This window comes from Balaenoptera physalus (genome assembly GCF_965194825.1).
Source record: "Balaenoptera physalus genome assembly, chromosome: X".
Lineage (NCBI taxonomy): Eukaryota > Metazoa > Chordata > Mammalia > Artiodactyla > Balaenopteridae > Balaenoptera > Balaenoptera physalus.
Window position 1 is genome coordinate 42,410,371 of NC_138903.1, and position 17,171 is coordinate 42,427,541.

The window sequence follows — 17,171 nt, forward strand, 5'->3', positions numbered from 1 at the left end:
AGAATAGACAATAAACATAGTAAGTAAATTGTATGTTAGAAGTTGATCAGTGCAGTTCAGAAGATCTGTAAAGCCAGGTCTGGGGAATGATGGGGGGGGGTGCAGGTAGGCATTTTTAAATAGGGGAGTCAGGGAAGGCTTCATGAAGAAGGTGACATTGAAACAAGGACTTGGAAAAAGATGAGGCAAGTGGATATCTGGGGAAAGAGCATTCCAGGCAAAGGGAACAGCAAGTGCAAAGTCCCTGAGGCTGGACTGTGCCTGCTTTATTCAGGAACAGCTGGGATACTAGTACGACTGGAGCCGAGTGAGAAGGCTAAGAGATGAGCTTTGGGAAGTGATGGACGCGATCATCTATGACGAGGTGGACTCTTGTCTTTGTCAAATATTTCCACTCCCGACATGCTCCGGTAAATCCTCGTTAATATGAACTGGTATGACCAAGGGTACCATAAGGGGAAGCCCAGAAGAGGTGGGGAAGCTGTCTTTGGACTGGGGTGCCGTGTAAAGATGTTCCAGATGGCTTGCCGGACGGAGTCTGCTGCCATTTAAACTGGGCTTGGTGATAGTGTAGGAGTTTTGCAGGCAGAGACGGGTGAGGGATTAGGTCGGTTTGTCAGTGCTTGACACACAACAGGCGCCCAATAAATAAAATGAAAACCGGAGAGCCCAGGAGGTGGGGCAGGGGGAACCATGGGCGGGGCTCCGGCGGGCCAGAAGAGGTAGTTGAGAGGTGGCAGTAAAACCCAATTTAGGGTGCAAATCCTCGCGTGAGGCGGAAAAGAGCACCCCTTCCAACCCAAAGTCCCAAGCATGCGTAGTAATGCACTCGCCCCTGTAAAGGTCCGTCTTTCCCTTCAGCCTAGGCTCCACCCCGTGAGCTTCGCTGATGGAGATGGGAGGGGTTAAAGGCGAGACGAAATTCGATTGAACGATCTTTTGACCAATCACCTTGCGAGGCATTCGACCCATTGTAAGAGAACAAAAAGGAGGCCCCGCCCCCTCGACGGTGAAACCAATGAAAACCTGGCAGAGGCGTGGCCGGGACCGCGAAATCACGCCTCTCCAGCCAGGCCACGCCCTTTATTCTTGCTCTGCCTCACCCCAGGGAGCAAATCCGATTGGATGGGCGACAAACTCAAAGGGCGGGGCCGCACACATTCACAGTGGGAAAGAGCTCGCGGTCGGGGAGGAGCAGCTGGGCGGGGCTAGACTCTGTCCTATCTAAGGTGGTAGAGGCCAGTGATTCTCCAGGCCGCTTCTCCTAGAAAAGTCATCTTCTCGCGAACCTTTAAAGTCCCTGCCTCCGGAGGCACCTCAAGGGACTAGGACTGACTGCCTCATCTTTTTCCTCCTTCCAAAAGTCCCGTTTGCTATCATGGGGATGTACCAAGTGAGACGGAGTAGGGGGACCGAGTGGTGACCGGCACGCTGGTCACTGGCTGCTGCCCACTTCAGCGTTAGCAAACTTCTAGCAAGATCGGAACTGAGTACTAAACAACCTCTACACTTCCCCCCGGGCACCATTCCAGGGCCGGCACCACATTCCCCAGTGGGCGCGCAATGGCCGCGCCCCCTCCCGCTGCGGACGGGTCTTTTGGTACATGCAGTCCGAGGTGAGTCCCCTCCTTCCCACTTCACCCTTTCCAGCGCGTGCGTGCGCATGCGCGGAGCGCGGCGCGCGCAGCGGCTGGGCCGTTGGCTGTTCGGCTCTGGGATCCGCCGCGTCTCCGCGAGCAGTCGGCTCTGAACCGCGAGCCGCCGTGAGCTCTCGGATTCTAGCCGGCGCCAGCGAGCCCAGGGGCATCGCCCGCAGCGGCCAAGCTCATGGCCGGCTAAGCGGGACGCCGCCTCCGCCTCAGCCACCGCCGCCGCCGCCGCCTCCTCCTCCTCAGCCGGCGGCGGCCCGGGCCCAGCAGCCATGGCCGAAGACTACTGGGACGGGCGCCTGCGGCGAACAGGAGGAGAAGGAGGTCGCGCGGCCTCAGCCCGGGCCGCCGCCCCAGGCGCCGCCGCGCCGGCCCCGCGGCGTTGAGGTTGCTCGCGCGCCCCCGCCGGTGAGCGCGTCCACGAGGCGTGGGGTGGGGGCTGCCCTTCCTCCTACAGAACCAACCCAGACCCCGGGCGTTGCCGGGCTGCACTGCTGGCATGTGTCCCCTCCCCCAGCGAGTTTCCCAGAATGCGCCGGGCCGGGGGTCATTTGGGGCCTCCCTGACCTTGGCCCCGCCCTGGGCCTGGTCTGGGAGCTGGGGATGGGAAGTACTGTGGGTGCTAATGGGGAGCAGGGTAATCGAAGGACCAGAGGGTGTGTAAATGGGTGGCAGAGTGGTGAAAGACTCGAGGTTTGCTAACGGGGGCCTGAGCTGTGGAGGGGTCGGAGCATGTGGTAATAAGTCTTACCGCTGTGTAAGGTTTTGAGGCCCAGTGTGTGCTAACGGAGGGGCGGTGCAGGGCGATGGAGGGACCTGAGGATGTATAACAAGGGAGAGGACGTCGGAGGAGTGCTGAGATATGCAGATGGGGTTATAGCTGTAGAAAAGCCCCGTGTGTGTTACTCGGGGGATAAGGTGGTAGAGGTACCAGAAGGTGTGCCAGTAGGATCGGGGTTCTGAGGCCCTGTGTGTGGTAAGGGGGGGGGGGTCAGGATGGTGTTAATATTGTGTATTTGTCCATGACGGACTGCGGGGTGTGAGGGTCCAGAGTGTGCTCATGGAGGACAGGGTAGTGGAAGAACTCCAGTGTTGAGAGGGTACTAATGGGGGTCATAGCTCTCGAGGGTATGTGCATATGGTAATAAAGGTCTGGGTAGTATGAGGCCCAGTATGTGCTAATGGGGGCAGAGTAGTGGAAGACCTGAGCCTGTGCTAATGGGGGCAGAGTAGTGGAAGACCTGAGCCTGTGCTAATGGGTATCAGAGTTGTGGATATATGTGTGTGGGGGTTGGGGGGTTGGTGGTGAGGGAAGTATCTAAGCACTGTAAGAGGTTCAGTGTATTAAGCATCAAGATGGTGTGAGATCAGTGTGTGTGGGTCCATGAGGTCAAGGGATGTGAGACTCTAGGACACCCTAAGAAGGAGCAGGGTAATATATGAAGTTCTAGTGACTACTAATGTGGATTTAGAGGCATGGAGGCGCTTAAATGTGTGCCAGTGGGGGGAGAATCAGAGCAGTATGAGGTCTGGAATATACTAATGAGCGTCTGAACATTGTGAAGACAGTGTGTTCTTGGGGGACTGAGGTGCGTTGAGGTTCCAGGAATGCTAATGGAGGGTAGAGCTGTGGAGGGGATCTTGTGTACAATAAGGAAGATCAGGGCTGTGAAGGGATCCAGTTGTCAACCGACAGGGGTTATAGCTGTGGAGGAGTTGAAGCAAAGAGAAATGAAGGACAGGAACGTGTGACGGTCTAGGTGTGCTAAAGTGGATTAGCGCCATGGAGAGGTGAAGTGTGTTAATGGGGTTCTGGGCTGAATGAAGATCTGTGTGCGCTAATGAGGGTCAGGCCATTATAGAACAGCGTGTTTGTGTGTCCCTGGGGACTAGGGCTGAGTACAGGTTCAGGGTGTGGTAATGGGGAGGCACTGTGAGGCCCGGTGTGTGCTAATAGGGGTCAGGGTGAAGTGAAGGTCCAGCCTGTGCTGATGGGATATGGCGGGACAGGGTAGTGGGAGGACCAGAATATGTGTTAGTGATGATCATAGCTGTGGAGGGATCTGCGTGTGGGCAAAACCAGGTCAGGGATCTGCAAGATTCACTTTGTGTTCATGGGATTCAGGGTAGTGTGAAGGTCCAGTGAGTGCTAATGTGGGTTACCCTCTACTGCTGTAGAGGGTCCCAAGTGCATGTTAATAGGGGTCGGAATCATGTTGGGGGAACAGTGAGTGCTGTGGAGAAGATAACAGGCAGCATGTGGTGCTAAGAGTTAATTTAGAGGGGCCAGTGGTGTGCTAACAGAGCTTAGTGCTCTGTTGAGGCTTTGTGTGCTGATGGGGGTTAGAGATAAATAGGGAAATTGCGGTGCCGCTGGCAGTTACAATGCAGAGAAGCCTTCTTGAGGGTCCAGTGTGTACTGAAGGAAGCAGGACACTGTGAGAGTCCAGTGTGTGCTTATGAGATGTGCCTGAACAGAATGAGGATGGTATGTTCCTGTGGGAGTTAGTAGAGTGTGATGACTGTGTCCTCAGTGGTTGGTGTGATGTGAGGTGGTGAGTATTCTTGGGTGTGGAAGTATTCTGAGGATGGAAGCATCCCCTCAGGGGGTCAAGACGGACATGTGCCCTTTTCTGAGTGGGGTTGTGTATCCAGTTTCTTGCTCCTTCAGTATTCTAAAACCTAAAAATCTCAGAAAACTGAAATGATATTTAAAAGTTTTACTGCAGATTAATGTTCAAGTGTCTCTGTTCACAGGGCCTTGTCCAGGGTCCCCCTGCTGGGGGCGTTGCATGATACACAGATTTTGTACCCTATCTTCCTAAAATCCCCCCAAAACTGAACTCTGGAATATGTCCAGCCCTTGGGGTTACCACTTAGAGGTCATGGACCCATGGCTCCTTCGGGTTCCTTCCTCATCCTCCGTTCAGCCCTACTTACAGTCCCCCCAGCTCCCCCATTCCCTGCCACAACAGGCAAAGCGGCTGGGTATCCATGCCATATGGACGTATGGAAAACAGTCTTTGGGGGCTGGCCATGCTTCATCTTCCTCAGCCTCAGGTCCAGTGTTCAGCCTCCTGGGTCAGGATTTTTTTTGTTATTGTTATCTTGGGTTCTTTGGATGGACTTCATCCTCTTTACTGGGTCTTTCTGCTAGGCTGGCCCCTCTACCCCTTCTGGGGGTGATGAGCTCAGGCAGGCAGAAGTGGGGTATGGGGACCGCTAGGGTAGGCACCTGAATTAAAGGTAACAGATGACCCACTTCTCTCTTTCGAATCCAGCCCCAGCCTCATCCTCAACCTCCTATCTAGCTCCACTTCCCTTGGGCCCAGGGCCATCTTAGGCCCTGCTGTGAGTCCAGATGGTTCCTGGGCCAGGTCTTTCCCCCTCCTTGCTGGCCCAGAGCCCAGGAGGAAGCAGAAGAAGGCCGGCCTAAGCCTTTTGGTGGCCCCGTTCCCTCTAGCAGCCCCATCTTCTTGCTGATAACCAGTGTCCCTGGGCCACCTTGTCTGGGGTTGTTCATGAGTAGCAGGGACTCACCCTGCTCACCCTGACAGATGTTGGTCCTAGGCCCTTAGCCCCCTGCTTCATTAATTTCTGCTATAAGCACTTTTTGAGCATCTACTCTGTGTCAGTCACTGTTCCAGGTCCTCAGGATACAGCTGTGACCTAAACAGACATAAATCTACCCTGGCGGAGCTGATCTTCTAGTTATGGTGGTGAGGAGACAGACGGTAAAGAATAAAGAAACCAATAACTAGATGGTGTCATTTCTGAGGAGGTGATAAGTGCTGGGGGGGTAATTGGCAAGGTGAGGGGGCTCAGAATGGTTGCAATTTTAAATAGGGTTATTCATGGTTATCTGTGAAAAAGGTCATATTTGAGCAATGGCCTGAAGGGGATGAGGGAGTGAGCTATTTTGAAATCTAGGGGAAGGGTCTTCTAAGTACCAGGAACAGCCACTGCAAAGGCCCTGAGGTGGGGCTTTTGGGTGCGGTTGCAGAACAGCAACTAGCAACGAGGGGGCGGTGAGGCCAGAGAGGTAATGGTGTGAATGGGGGCCTTGTGGGCCACATTAAGGACTGAGACGTTTATTTGGGGTGATAAGGGACATGTGGTACGTTCTCAAGTAGAGGAGAAATGTGACTTGGCTTGTAAAAATCTGGTAAAATCTGGGTTCAACCTGATGGAACCTTTCCAGCAGCTCTCAGGACAGCTGGTAGACTCAGATCCCTTCACAACCCCACCCAGTGGTTGGGTCTGGGCAGGACTCTCCCTGCACCCCTCACCTGGGTAGCCCAGTGGGGTAGTCCTCTAGCCACCTTGACCATGGCTGCTGAGGGAGGCGGGAGGGTCCTTGTGGTCACGGGGAGCGTTCCACCTTGGCAGTTGGGGGTGATGTGGGCTGGTGCCAGTGGAACATGCCATTCTGTGGGCGTGCCCGGGGCCGTGTCAGTGGATCCGGCGTCCTGGGCGAGCCCCCCGCCACACCAGTGGCTGGGTCCATCAGTGCTGCTGCACCCGAGAATGCCTGCTGTGGAGCCCTCTGCTCCCACAGTGAGGGTACCCCCATAGAAGCCAACACGCCACCAGTTGGGCCCTTTCCCTCAGCCAGCCACCCAAGCCTCAGTACCCAGGTGGGCTCCTTAGGAGCAGGGTGCCCTGGGGCTGGTCATCGTAGGTGGCAGGCACTGACAAGGGTCTCCATCCATGCCAGGTTTCCAGGAATCCTGAGTGGTCCCAGGACTCCACAGTGGTTGGGTGGGCACTGACACAGGTTCATGTTAGTGCACCTCACTGGGTTGTCATGGGTTTTAGGGGGCCCATGGGTGTCAGGCAGATGCTAATGTGGGACCCATTCGCATCCATACCCCCTGCGCAGGTCGCCATGGATCGGATGAAGAAGATCAAACGGCAGCTGTCAATGACACTCCGAGGGGGCCGAGGTGTAGATAAGACCAATGGTGCCCCTGAACAGATAGGCCTGGATGAGAGTGGTGGTGGCGGCGGCAGTGACCTTGGAGAGGGCCCCACACATGCTGCCCCTGGGGAACCTCGCTCTGGACGGGGCCCACTCAGCTCTGCACCAGGTGGGTCCACTGACCATTCCCACTCCCAGACTGGTCCCAGGGGTGCTGCCTTCCAACCGAGTTCCTCTTAAACTTGCGTTATTTTCATTTTCCTTTCTCCATTTTCTCCCTCATCTCTGCCATCCTCTCTCAACACCCTCTCTCTATTGTCCATCTATGTCCCTTTCCTTGGCTTTGTGCCCAGGCCTCAGCGGGGAGGAAGGGTGCCCCGCCTGCCACAGCTGCCCCAAGCCTCCCTCTGCCCTTCTCCTGCGCTCTGTGACGGCCCCCTCAGGCCTCCTGGCACCTGCCTGCCCTAGGCCTGCCTTCCCAGGGCATTTGGCTACTTCTGCTGCTGCCTGCCCACTGGCTCTGGGCCAGCCGCAGTTTCAGCTCGCCGCTGACGCGGGGTGCTCCACTAGGTGACTATTGCCCTCCCAGTTCAACCTGTCTTGACCTGTGTGAACCTCCCTGGGCCTTCCCACCCTCTCCCTGAGGGACTCCAGGCTGCTCTGGGGGCCATGTGCATACGTGTGTGATGAGGGAATGTGTTACGGGAGGGTGGGCGGATTTGTCCTGGGGCTTTTGAGCCCACCCGGCCTGCCCTCCCCCTGTCCCCACTACCAGAGATTGTACATGAGGACTTGAAGATGGGGTCTGACGGGGAAAGTGACCAGGCTTCAGCCACGTCCTCGGATGAGGTGCAGTCACCAGTGAGGGTGCGCATGCGCAACCATCCCCCACGCAAGATCTCCACTGAGGTGCTGAACCCCCTGTCCGGGCAGTGGCGGGGCTGGAAAAGAGGGTCGGACCTGGGGTGTTGGAGCTCATGGTCCTGTTTCTCCCCCATCTTGCCTGCTAGGACATCAACAAGCGCCTATCACTACCAGCCGACATCCGGCTGCCCGAGGGCTACCTTGAGAAGCTGACCCTCAATAGCCCCATCTTCGACAAGCCCCTCAGCCGCCGCCTCCGCCGTGTCAGCCTGGTGAGCATCTTCTCTTCCTGTCTCCTCCTCTTCCTCCTCCCAGTCCCTTCCCCTGAGCTTACTTCAGCCTGCCTCCTTTGCCCCACAGTCTGAGATTGGCTTTGGGAAACTGGAGACCTACATCAAGCTGGACAAGCTGGGAGAGGTGAGAGACAGCCAGGAGGCCCATGGTAGGGCTGGGGGTCAGTGGGAACTCCCTGCAGCTTCATAGCTCGTCTCCTGTCACTCTTTCTCACATTCCAGGGTACCTATGCCACCGTCTACAAAGGCAAAAGCAAGCTCACAGACAACCTCGTGGCACTCAAGGAGATCAGACTGGAACACGAAGAGGGGGCACCCTGCACCGCCATCCGAGAAGGTACAGGCCCCATCCCATCTGCCCCAGGCTTCCCGGGCTCTCCCCATGGTGTGCGCGTGCACGCACACACACGCACACACATACCCATAGTGAGGACAGGGACTAGGGGTTCTGGGACTTCCCTCCTGATGTTCTGGGCTTCATGAGAAAGTGCCCATCACCCACATATCCAGATAATAAATCAGGGTAACCAGGAATCTTCCTGTGTGGAGAAGAGGCAGGTGAATTGTAAAGCAGGGTGCTTGCTTTGGTTCTGAGAATATCCCTGAAAGTGCTCACCAGTTTACTTGACACAATAGTTTCTAGTCAGAATTTCACATGGAATGAATCTGAATTGCATAGTAATTGAGTGTGCAAACTCATTTTCACACGAAGCTGCAGGTCTGTGTACTGAGGATTGGAGCAAGGGCGCTTTCCAGAAACCAAAAACTGGTTGTGAAAATCTAGTGTCACATAAGCCTGGGGCTGCAGTCCCAGGTTCTTGCTCTGTGCTCTTCTCTGAGCCTTAGTTTCCACATCTGGAACTTGGGGACACACCTTCTTCCTGGTATCAGGTGGGTTAGAGCCGGTGGCTGTGAGCCACCACCCCAAGCCACCTGGGCTCGACCCGGTCTAGTCCTCTTCCTTGCCTCTGTTCTGAGGGTGGGCCCTGACTCTTCCCCTGTCCCACCCCCCTGCTTCCTGCAGTGTCCCTGCTCAAGGACCTCAAACACGCCAACATCGTCACGCTACACGACATCATTCACACAGAGAAGTCCCTCACCCTTGTCTTTGAGTACCTGGTAAGGTTGGGTGGCAGTGGGTCCCGGGGGGAGGTGGGGAGATGGCCAGGAGCCACAGGATGTGACCCTCTTTCCTCTACCTGCTCTTTTTTCCTCAGGACAAGGACCTGAAGCAGTACCTGGATGACTGTGGGAACGTCATCAACATGCACAACGTGAAAGTGGGTGTGGGGCAGGAAGCAGGGGCACAAGGGGGCCCCCCACTCACCCACTCCATCCCACAAATCTCCCAGAAACAGACTTTTCCCGTTTGGCTTTTTTGCTGGGAGCCCTTGGAGGGCATTGGGACCCTATCCTCTTTTGTGAGACAAGGCTCTGGGCTCAGTGCCTGTCTTTGGGAGGGGGAGCAGTGCCTGCTGGGGGTCAGGCTGCTGGATACTCTTTGACCTCTGCCTGCCGTTCCTGGGTCCCCAGCTGTTCCTGTTCCAGCTGCTCCGTGGCCTGGCCTACTGCCACCGGCAGAAGGTGCTACACCGAGACCTCAAGCCCCAGAACCTGCTCATCAATGAGAGAGGAGAGCTCAAGCTGGCCGACTTTGGTACCCCTGGCCTCTGCCTTCTTCCCAGTGATCCCCCAGCCTTACTCTCCCAGCCTCCCCCTTCCCCACAACCACCTAGTCTCAGTCCCTCCCCTTCAGCCCCTCCAGGCTTTGCTTAGGATGCCCTCAGTCCTAACTGCATTCTCCCCCAGACTGCCCACAACCTCCTCAATCCCAGCTGCCCCTTCTCTCCACCTACCAGGCCTGGCCCGGGCCAAGTCAATTCCAACGAAGACCTACTCCAATGAGGTGGTAACACTGTGGTACCGGCCCCCCGACATCCTGCTCGGGTCCACAGACTACTCCACTCAGATTGACATGTGGTGAGGACAGGTCGAAGTGTGGCAGGGGCCATGCGGTGAAGGGGGGGTGGCTTGGTCACAACAGCCAACCGGCCAACTACCTCCGTATTCACTGTGCCCTCCCTGCCCAGGGGTGTGGGCTGCATCTTCTATGAGATGGCCACAGGCCGGCCCCTCTTCCCGGGCTCCACGGTGGAGGAACAGCTGCACTTCATCTTCCGCATCTTAGGTGAGGAGGCATGAGCCCTAGGAGCTGTGGGGACATGCAGGGAGGCCCTGTGAGATGTTTAGGATAACTCCACTTCCCCGCCAGGAACCCCAACTGAGGAGACATGGCCGGGCATCCTGTCCAATGAAGAGTTCAAGACATACAACTACCCCAAGTACCGAGCTGAGGCCCTTTTGAGCCATGCACCCCGGTGAGGCTGGTGGGTGGGTGGGTGTTAGGGACCAGAGTACCCAAACTGAGTTTAAAACAGGTCCCCTTGTCCTTGTGGTAGACTTGACAGCGACGGGGCTGACCTCCTCACCAAGCTGCTGCAGGTGAGACCATCTTCCTGGGCCAGCCTTGGGGCCTAGCGGATTCCAGGTGTGGGGAAACAGGGAGCTACAGGGGCAGGGTCTGGGGCGGGGAGGAAGAGAAGCCTACTTGTTTAAAGTGTCGGGGAAGAAGAGAAGCCTACTTGTTTAAAGTGTCAATACTCCCCCATCCCAACACACACACTCAGTTTGAAGGTCGCAATCGGATCTCCGCAGAAGATGCCATGAAACACCCATTCTTCCTCAGTCTGGGGGAACGGATCCACAAACTTCCTGACAGTGAGTGGAGCTGGGGAATGGACCGGCTGGTGGGGGGCTTCGGGGAAGAGGACTGCTGCAGATAGCTGGGCAGGTTGTGTTGGGCTCTGGCTCTGCCACCTCGGGTGGGGTGGGGTGGGGTGGGGGGTATGCCCTTGTTCACGTGTGTGATGTGTTGTTTATTACAGAAGAGTTTTTTAGTTTTCAGTTCCTTTTACCTTTCATGGAAATTTTCAAACGTACGTAAAAACCGATGGAACATCACTTTACCTTTTAAAAAAAAGTAAATGGGGGCTTCCCTGGTGGCGCAGTGGTTGAGAGTCTGCCTGCCAGTGCAGGGGACACGGGTTCGAGCCCTGGTCTGGGAGGATCCCACATGCCGCGGAGCAACTAGGCCCGTGAGCCACAATTACTGAGCCTGCGCGTCTGGAGCCTGTGCTCCGCAACGGGAGAGGCCGCAATAGTGGGAGGCCCGCGCACCGCGATGAGGAGTGGCCCCCACTTGCCACGGCTGGAGAGAGCCCTCACACAGAAACGAAGACCCAACACAGCCATAAAAAAAAAAAAAAAAAGTAAATGTTGTGAAATAGATACTGAGAAATGACAGATCATAAGCATATAGCACAATGAATTTTTACAAACTAAACACCCGTGTAACCGGCATACAGGTTGAGAAATAGGATGTGAGAAGCTCCCCTAAAGTGCCCTCTTTTCTCCTTCAGTTATTCCTGGCATCCCCTCTTAGAGTTGCCACTAGTTTGACTTCTAAAGCATAGATACGCTTTCCCTGTCCTTGTACCCTACAGAAATGGAGTCACATGGCGTGTTCCGTTATGTCTGACTTTTTAAAACTTTTTAATATGGACATTTTAAAGTTAGATATATTTATATATTAGACCAAATAATATGGTGAGTCCCCAGGTACTCCAACAAGTGATCAACTCATGGCCAGTCTGGTTTTATCTATAATCACTGATTATTTTGAATCAAGTCCCAGATACATCATTCATCTATAAACAATTTCAGCATGTATCTCTGAAATATTTTCTTAAGCATAACAATAATACCATTATCACGCTAAAATTTGATTGGATTAATCTCAATCAAATCCCAAACACCATCCATTGTCTAGACTTTACAGGTGGTAATCGCAATATCACTGTCGCACTTGACAAAGTTAATTTCTTGGTGTCATGTAATAGTCTGTATTCCATTTTCCCTGGTTGTAGCTGGTTTGTGTGTGGGATTATTTGACGGATGAAAGTCAAGGCTCGCAAAGAAAAGGCAACTTTTTCTAATTTCCCTGATGGGGCCACATGGGAGGTGGTCCTAGGTGGCCTCATGGGTCATGCTCCACTCCTGTCTCTCCTCCACCCACAGCTACTTCCATATTTGCACTAAAGGAGATCCAGCTACAAAAGGAGGCCAGCATTCGGTCTTCGTCAATGCCTGACTCAGGTAAGGGTACGTGTGGCCCTCACCCTCTTCCCTGCCCCGTCCACCTACCTGCTTGCTCACCAACAGCCATCTGCTCTGCTTTCCCCTGCAGGCAGGCCAGCTTTCCGAGTGGTGGACACCGAGTTCTAAGCCACAGACCGAGGCCCCAGCAGGCAGCAGCTGGAGGGATGCCATACCCCTCACAGGGCAGCCCCCAACTGCATCATCCTCCCTGCTTGCTGCCTGCCTACCTGCCTGACTCATGCTCGCCTGCCCACATGTCCCTTGCTGCCTGTCTGAACACCCGACCATTGGCCTGTCGGCCCACCCATTGGCCTGTCTGCTGGGTGCTAACAAAGTTCTCATCACTCCTTCGCCTGGTCTGTCTGTCTGTCTGTCTGTGTGTGTCTCTCTCTTTCTGTCTCGGTAGTTGCCGGCGGACAGCATGGCCATGCCAGCCTCCCACACTGAGGCCAGGCCTATACCCCTCCCCATCATACCCCCCCCATCCCCCCGCCGCAGGACCACTACCCCACGGCAAGCCAGGGGTCTGGAGCTAGCCCAGGCTGGGGATCTCGACTCAGACAAGACACGGTGATGCCTTGGGTCTGAGGCTCCCCTGTCTGCTTTCCTGCCTGCCCCACCTGCCTCATGTTGTGTGGGCCTTTTTCTTTTTGTTTGTTTCATTCATTGTTGTTTTTTAATTATTTTAAATGAGGTTTTCATTTTTTAAATGCAATATCTCTGTATACAGGCTGGCTGGGCCCCACCCACTGTGTGGCCCTCCCACAGTATTTTGTGCAATGAAGCCCCGCTCCCAGCCTTTCCATGGCAGGGACACAACCCCTATCCAAAAGCCTGACCATCACCAGACCCTGGGGTCAGCTAAGGGAAAGCATGCCTCAACCACTCGCCTTCCGACCCCCACCTGCCATCCCCAGCTGCAGGGGGACTTGGGGACTACTGGAGACTCTCTGGGAGATGGATGAGGTGGGGGGCCCCCACTCTTTCCCTCCTGCAGTCCCATAGCAGGGGCCTCCTTCTCAGGGTCTCCCTAGCCCAGCCCTCCTGCCTCCGTCCCACTCGGTGCTGTTGAGTAGGGGCCCTGCCAGGAACTGACCAACTCAGCGAGGAGCCATAGTGTGTATATGTGCACAGGCAGGGACAGAGGGGCACATGGGGGGGGTGCCCAGGCGTTACCCCCTAACCCCTGGGGAAGATGAGGCAGGGCAGGGACAGTCTCTGGGGTCAGTCTCCAGATGGGTGGTTACCTCCCCTTCACTCTAAACCCTGGGGCCCTCAAATGGGGTGGGAGGGCAGGGGCCTTCCTAGGGGGGTTTGGGAGGGGTGGGTTCTTGAATGCACCATAATCGCTGTATGAAATATTAAAAAGTCTAAAGTGAAAAACCTGATTGTAAATCCCTGTGGGGGTGGGCTCAACCCACGGTGAGTACTGGGACCTTGGAGAATTCATACCTGGTCCCCATCGTCTAGAAGAGCACTGGGAGTGGGCCAGAGACGCTTCAGGACTATGAAAAAGGCATCTGAGGGGTTGCAACGCAACGGTGGAACATCGAGTTGAAGCAGGCAGGGCGGGCTGTATAGAGCATAGGCTAACGATCAAGCGGAGAGAGGAGTTAGATTTACCTGAGAATATGCGGAAGCCAGATAGAGGGTAGACTGGTGGGTGTAGAGAGGCTGTTTGTTTGAAAGACACTTGGAAGGCCCAGTAAAACGAGTTGGGGAGGTGAGGCAGAGAGGCCCAGTATGACCAAGACATGTCTGGCTGGGAGCATGAGAAAGGCCAGTTGGAGAGGGAATATGAGAGGAGGGTAGGTTTTGAACCACTGAGTAGATAGGGGAATCCTTTTAATACATGGATCAAATTCAGGAGTAGGGCCATTGATGGAATTGGATGTTTAGATTACTGGTGTCTAGGAAGTAATGGAAACCATGGACATGTATGAGATTACCCTGGGAAGAATGCAGTGGTTTGTGAGAGGCTAGAGGTCAAGAGACACAGCCTGGGACTTGGTCTCAAGTCGAGGCTTCGATTTCCTCTGTCCTGGAAGTTCTAGCCCCTGTCCACCATCTTGGGCAAAGCCTAGGATAGACTTCCAGGCAGAAGAGGTGGGGTGGGCAGGGCCAGGCAAATGCTACAGGAGATGCAAGCTTAAGTGACTGGTTACTGAAGTCTAGCGGTGGCAGTGGCCGATGGACCTCTACTGTGTCCCTGTAAGCACCTTGGTGATAGCTTGCGGCCTTATAGTTCCATGATGGCTGCCATGTCCCCAAAGACGGGAAAGCAAGCAGGGAAAACATCACCCTCCCTACCTGACCGCTTCCTTGTAACAGGGCTGAAACTTCCACAAGTTCCTCAGCAGACTTCTTACGCCATCCTTTGGCTAGAATCAGTTGACATGGCCACCTCTGGCAGCAAGGGAGGTGGGGAAAACGAAGACCTTGCAAAAGGGGACAAGATTGCCAGGCCGGACTAGAATTCACCCAACTGCTCTGGGAAGTGGTAGGGTCCTTGGTGTGGGCAGATGTTGGTTTCTGGAAAATGGAGAAATCGAGTTTAGGCCTAGGGAGGGAGGCCTCTTGTTGGATTGTAGGAAGGACGGGCTACCAATTAAATGGGGAGGGGGAGTTTGCAGAGGGGCAATAAGAGGCAATTCAGAGAATCTGCCAAGCTTCAGCTGGGCCTGAAGAGCAGCTATCTGCCATGTGCCAGACTGAACTCGAATGCCACTTTGGGGATCCCCAGGTGAAAGGGCTGCTCCCTTTCCTCCCTCAAAGTTTGCACAACTGAGTTGTGACCCCCTCACCTGTGCCAGGTCTGAGCTGCAGGCTGGAATCACAGTAATATACAATCCCTGCCCTGCAGAAGTTAACCGAAAACAGGTAAATCATAAGATCATGTGTATGGGTGGTAGTGGCGTTTGAAATTGTGCAGGGAAAGGGTATTCTGGACCTGTGTGTGCCTGGGCCTAGAGGTGTGGAAAGGCAAGGTGTGTTTTTGCCTGTGGGTATGGGTGGTGATAGTGAAGGAAATCACTGAAACAGACCCAGAATCGTGAGCCTGTCTTGGGGAGTTTGTAATATGGTCAAGTGGGGACAGCCAATAGGCAGGTAGATGTAGAGAGCCAAAGAGGGAAATTTTAGTTATCACCAACATGTAGGGCTGGGAGCCCTAGCAGAGAAAAGGCTGGCATAGTCTAGTGCACTGGTTATCAGCAGGAGATAATCTCCCCCACCCCCAGAGGACGTCTGGCAGCGTCTGGAGACACTTTTGGTTGTGCCAACTGGTGGATGCTAGCGGGTAGAGGCCAGGGATGCAGCTAAACATCCTACAATGCTTCCTACAACAGAGAAATGTCAATAGTGCCTAAGTTGAAAAAACCCTGGCGTAGTGGACTGGTTCTCAAACTTCTGGTCTCAGGATCCCTTTATATTCTTAAGAATTGAGGACATCCAAAGAGCTTTTGCTTATGTCATGCAGCCTCTGGAAAATTCCACTGCACATGCAAGAGAGAATGACCATGAAAAAGTATTGTTGTGAATAGTTTTGACTTTGTGAACCCCCTGAAAGGGTTTCCTGAACCGGTAGAAAGCCTAGGACCACAGTTTGAGAATCTCTGGCCTGGTGGTTTAAGGTGCCAACTCTGGAACTGGAATTCCTGAGTTCGAACCACAGCTCCACTACTTACTAGGTGGGGCAAAGTGAATTAACGTTTCTGGTGCTCAGCATCCCCATTGTTGCCCATAGGCAATCTGCTGCCTAAGACTACTATTTACGTGCAATAAAACACCTAAATAGGGCCAACTATTATTAGTACTGCAACTCCAACAAATATACCTGGCCTGGGGCTGACTTGCCTTCAACACGTTTATCAAGAGAATAAATCTAGTTCACGCAGGGAGGAGGCCCGAAGGGCTGGGTGGCGCCCTGTAAGTGGTGACCTCTTTTGCATTAGGTTTTGATGGAGGAGAAGGGAAGGGTAGTGCAATGAAAGAAGGGTATTCTGGTCAGGCTAGCAAAAACGCCGCTCCCAGGATAGGGGCCCGTGGTCCCCAGCAGAGCATGGGACCGAGAAGACCTGGAACCTTTGCGTTCCCCTGAGCGCTCCCCAATACATGTCCTCGTCCACGCCGGGGACCTCTACCTGCACCTTCCACAGAACCGTCTGCCCCGACTCAACATGGCGTTAGAATCCCACAAGACACCTTTGTCTTTAGTTTCCAACTGGAGGCTTTACCCCGCCTATTCGTCACAGAGATCACCGCCCAAGGTCCGATGCCCGCCTAGCCCCTCGACGCGTCCGAGCGAGGGGTCCCTTTTCAAAATGGCAGTAGACCCCCGGCTGTTTGGGGGGCTCTGTTTCCGTTTCCGGGACCAGAAGCCGGAAGTAGCAGTTGAGGGGCCTCTACCTATCCCCAGCTGCGGTGACTGTGAGAGGAGGGCGAAAGGCCATGGCGGCGGTCGCAGAGAGTCCGGCGGCTGCGGCTGCGGCCGAGGACCGAGAGCCACAGCGTGAAGCGGTGCCGGGTCTGGAGAGCCAGCGGCGCCAGGTCGAGAACGGCGAGAATGGGCGAGGGCCTCCGCTGCGGGCGGGCGAAAGCTGGTGAGGCGGAGCTGCGAACGGAGCCTCGGCTTGGGGGGACGATGGGGGCGTTGGGGACGGTGGGGGACGGGGCGGCGAAGGTCCGCAGGAGAGGTGCCTTGGGGCGGGGGAGTGGCCTGTGAGACTGAGGACAAGAGAGGCGGGGAAGTGCCTTGTCTGGGAAAGAGGCGGGGCCTGGCCTGTGTGGCCCAGAGGCGGGGCCGGGCCTGTGTGGTGGAGCTTGCGGCCTGAGAACCGGAGGCGGTTTGTTGTGGAGAGGCAGGGGGGCGGATTTTTTTTTTTAAACATCTTCATTGGAGTATAATTGCTTTCAATGGTGTGTTAGTTTCTGCTTTATAACAAAGTGAATCAGCTATACGTATACATATATCCCCATATGTCCTCCCTCTTGCGTCTCCCTCCCACCCACCCTATCCCACCGCTCTAGGTGGTCACAAAGCACAGAGCTGATGTCCCTGTGCTATTCGGCTGCTTCCCACTAGCTACCTATTTTACGTTTGGTAGTGTATATATGTCCATGCCACTCTCTCACTTCGTCCCAGCTTACCCGTCCATTCTCTCGTAGGTCTGCGTCTTTATTGCCATCTTGCCCCTAGGTTCTTCATGACCATCTTTTTGTTTGTTT

General features: G+C 54.8%; 2 protein-coding genes across 23 annotated transcripts in view; both read left to right on the forward strand.

Annotated features, from left to right (window-relative positions):
* The first annotated feature begins 1,201 nt into the window (after window positions 1-1,201).
* Window positions 1,202-12,295, forward strand: CDK16 (cyclin dependent kinase 16). 5 transcript variants are annotated; one of them, XM_082446562.1, is made up of 16 exons: window positions 1,202-1,616; window positions 6,532-6,739; window positions 7,346-7,479; window positions 7,581-7,706; window positions 7,795-7,851; window positions 7,950-8,064; window positions 8,752-8,846; window positions 8,945-9,007; window positions 9,261-9,384; window positions 9,587-9,707; window positions 9,818-9,915; window positions 10,000-10,105; window positions 10,187-10,229; window positions 10,415-10,505; window positions 11,865-11,942; window positions 12,034-12,295. In XM_082446562.1, the coding sequence occupies exons 1-16, from the start codon at window positions 1,605-1,607 to the stop codon at window positions 12,069-12,071; spliced, it is 1,509 nt and encodes a 502-aa protein (XP_082302688.1). In that variant the 5' UTR covers window positions 1,202-1,604; the 3' UTR covers window positions 12,072-12,295. The 5 variants fall into 5 exon arrangements, with proteins under 5 accessions (XP_082302688.1, XP_082302691.1, XP_082302690.1 ...); XM_082446565.1 differs by having other exon boundaries at window positions 1,220-1,616; window positions 7,346-7,437; XM_082446566.1 differs by lacking the exon at window positions 1,202-1,616 and adding an exon at window positions 1,655-2,057.
* A 4,030-nt stretch (window positions 12,296-16,325) lies between these two features.
* USP11 (ubiquitin specific peptidase 11) overlaps window positions 16,326-17,171 on the forward strand; it is a 62,117-nt gene continuing 61,271 nt past the window's right edge. For 7 of the 18 annotated variants that reach the window (XM_082446384.1, XM_082446387.1, XM_082446385.1 and 4 more), the window contains exon 1: window positions 16,415-16,546. Coding sequence is in view for 7 of the 18 variants with exons in the window: in XM_082446392.1 (XP_082302518.1) it covers window positions 16,395-16,546 (152 nt within the window). In the remaining 11 variants the exon portion in view is untranslated. Of the gene's footprint in view, window positions 16,547-17,171 lie in introns of all 18 variants that reach the window. The other 11 variants (XR_014258757.1, XR_014258758.1, XR_014258759.1 and 8 more) reach the window with 6 other exon arrangements.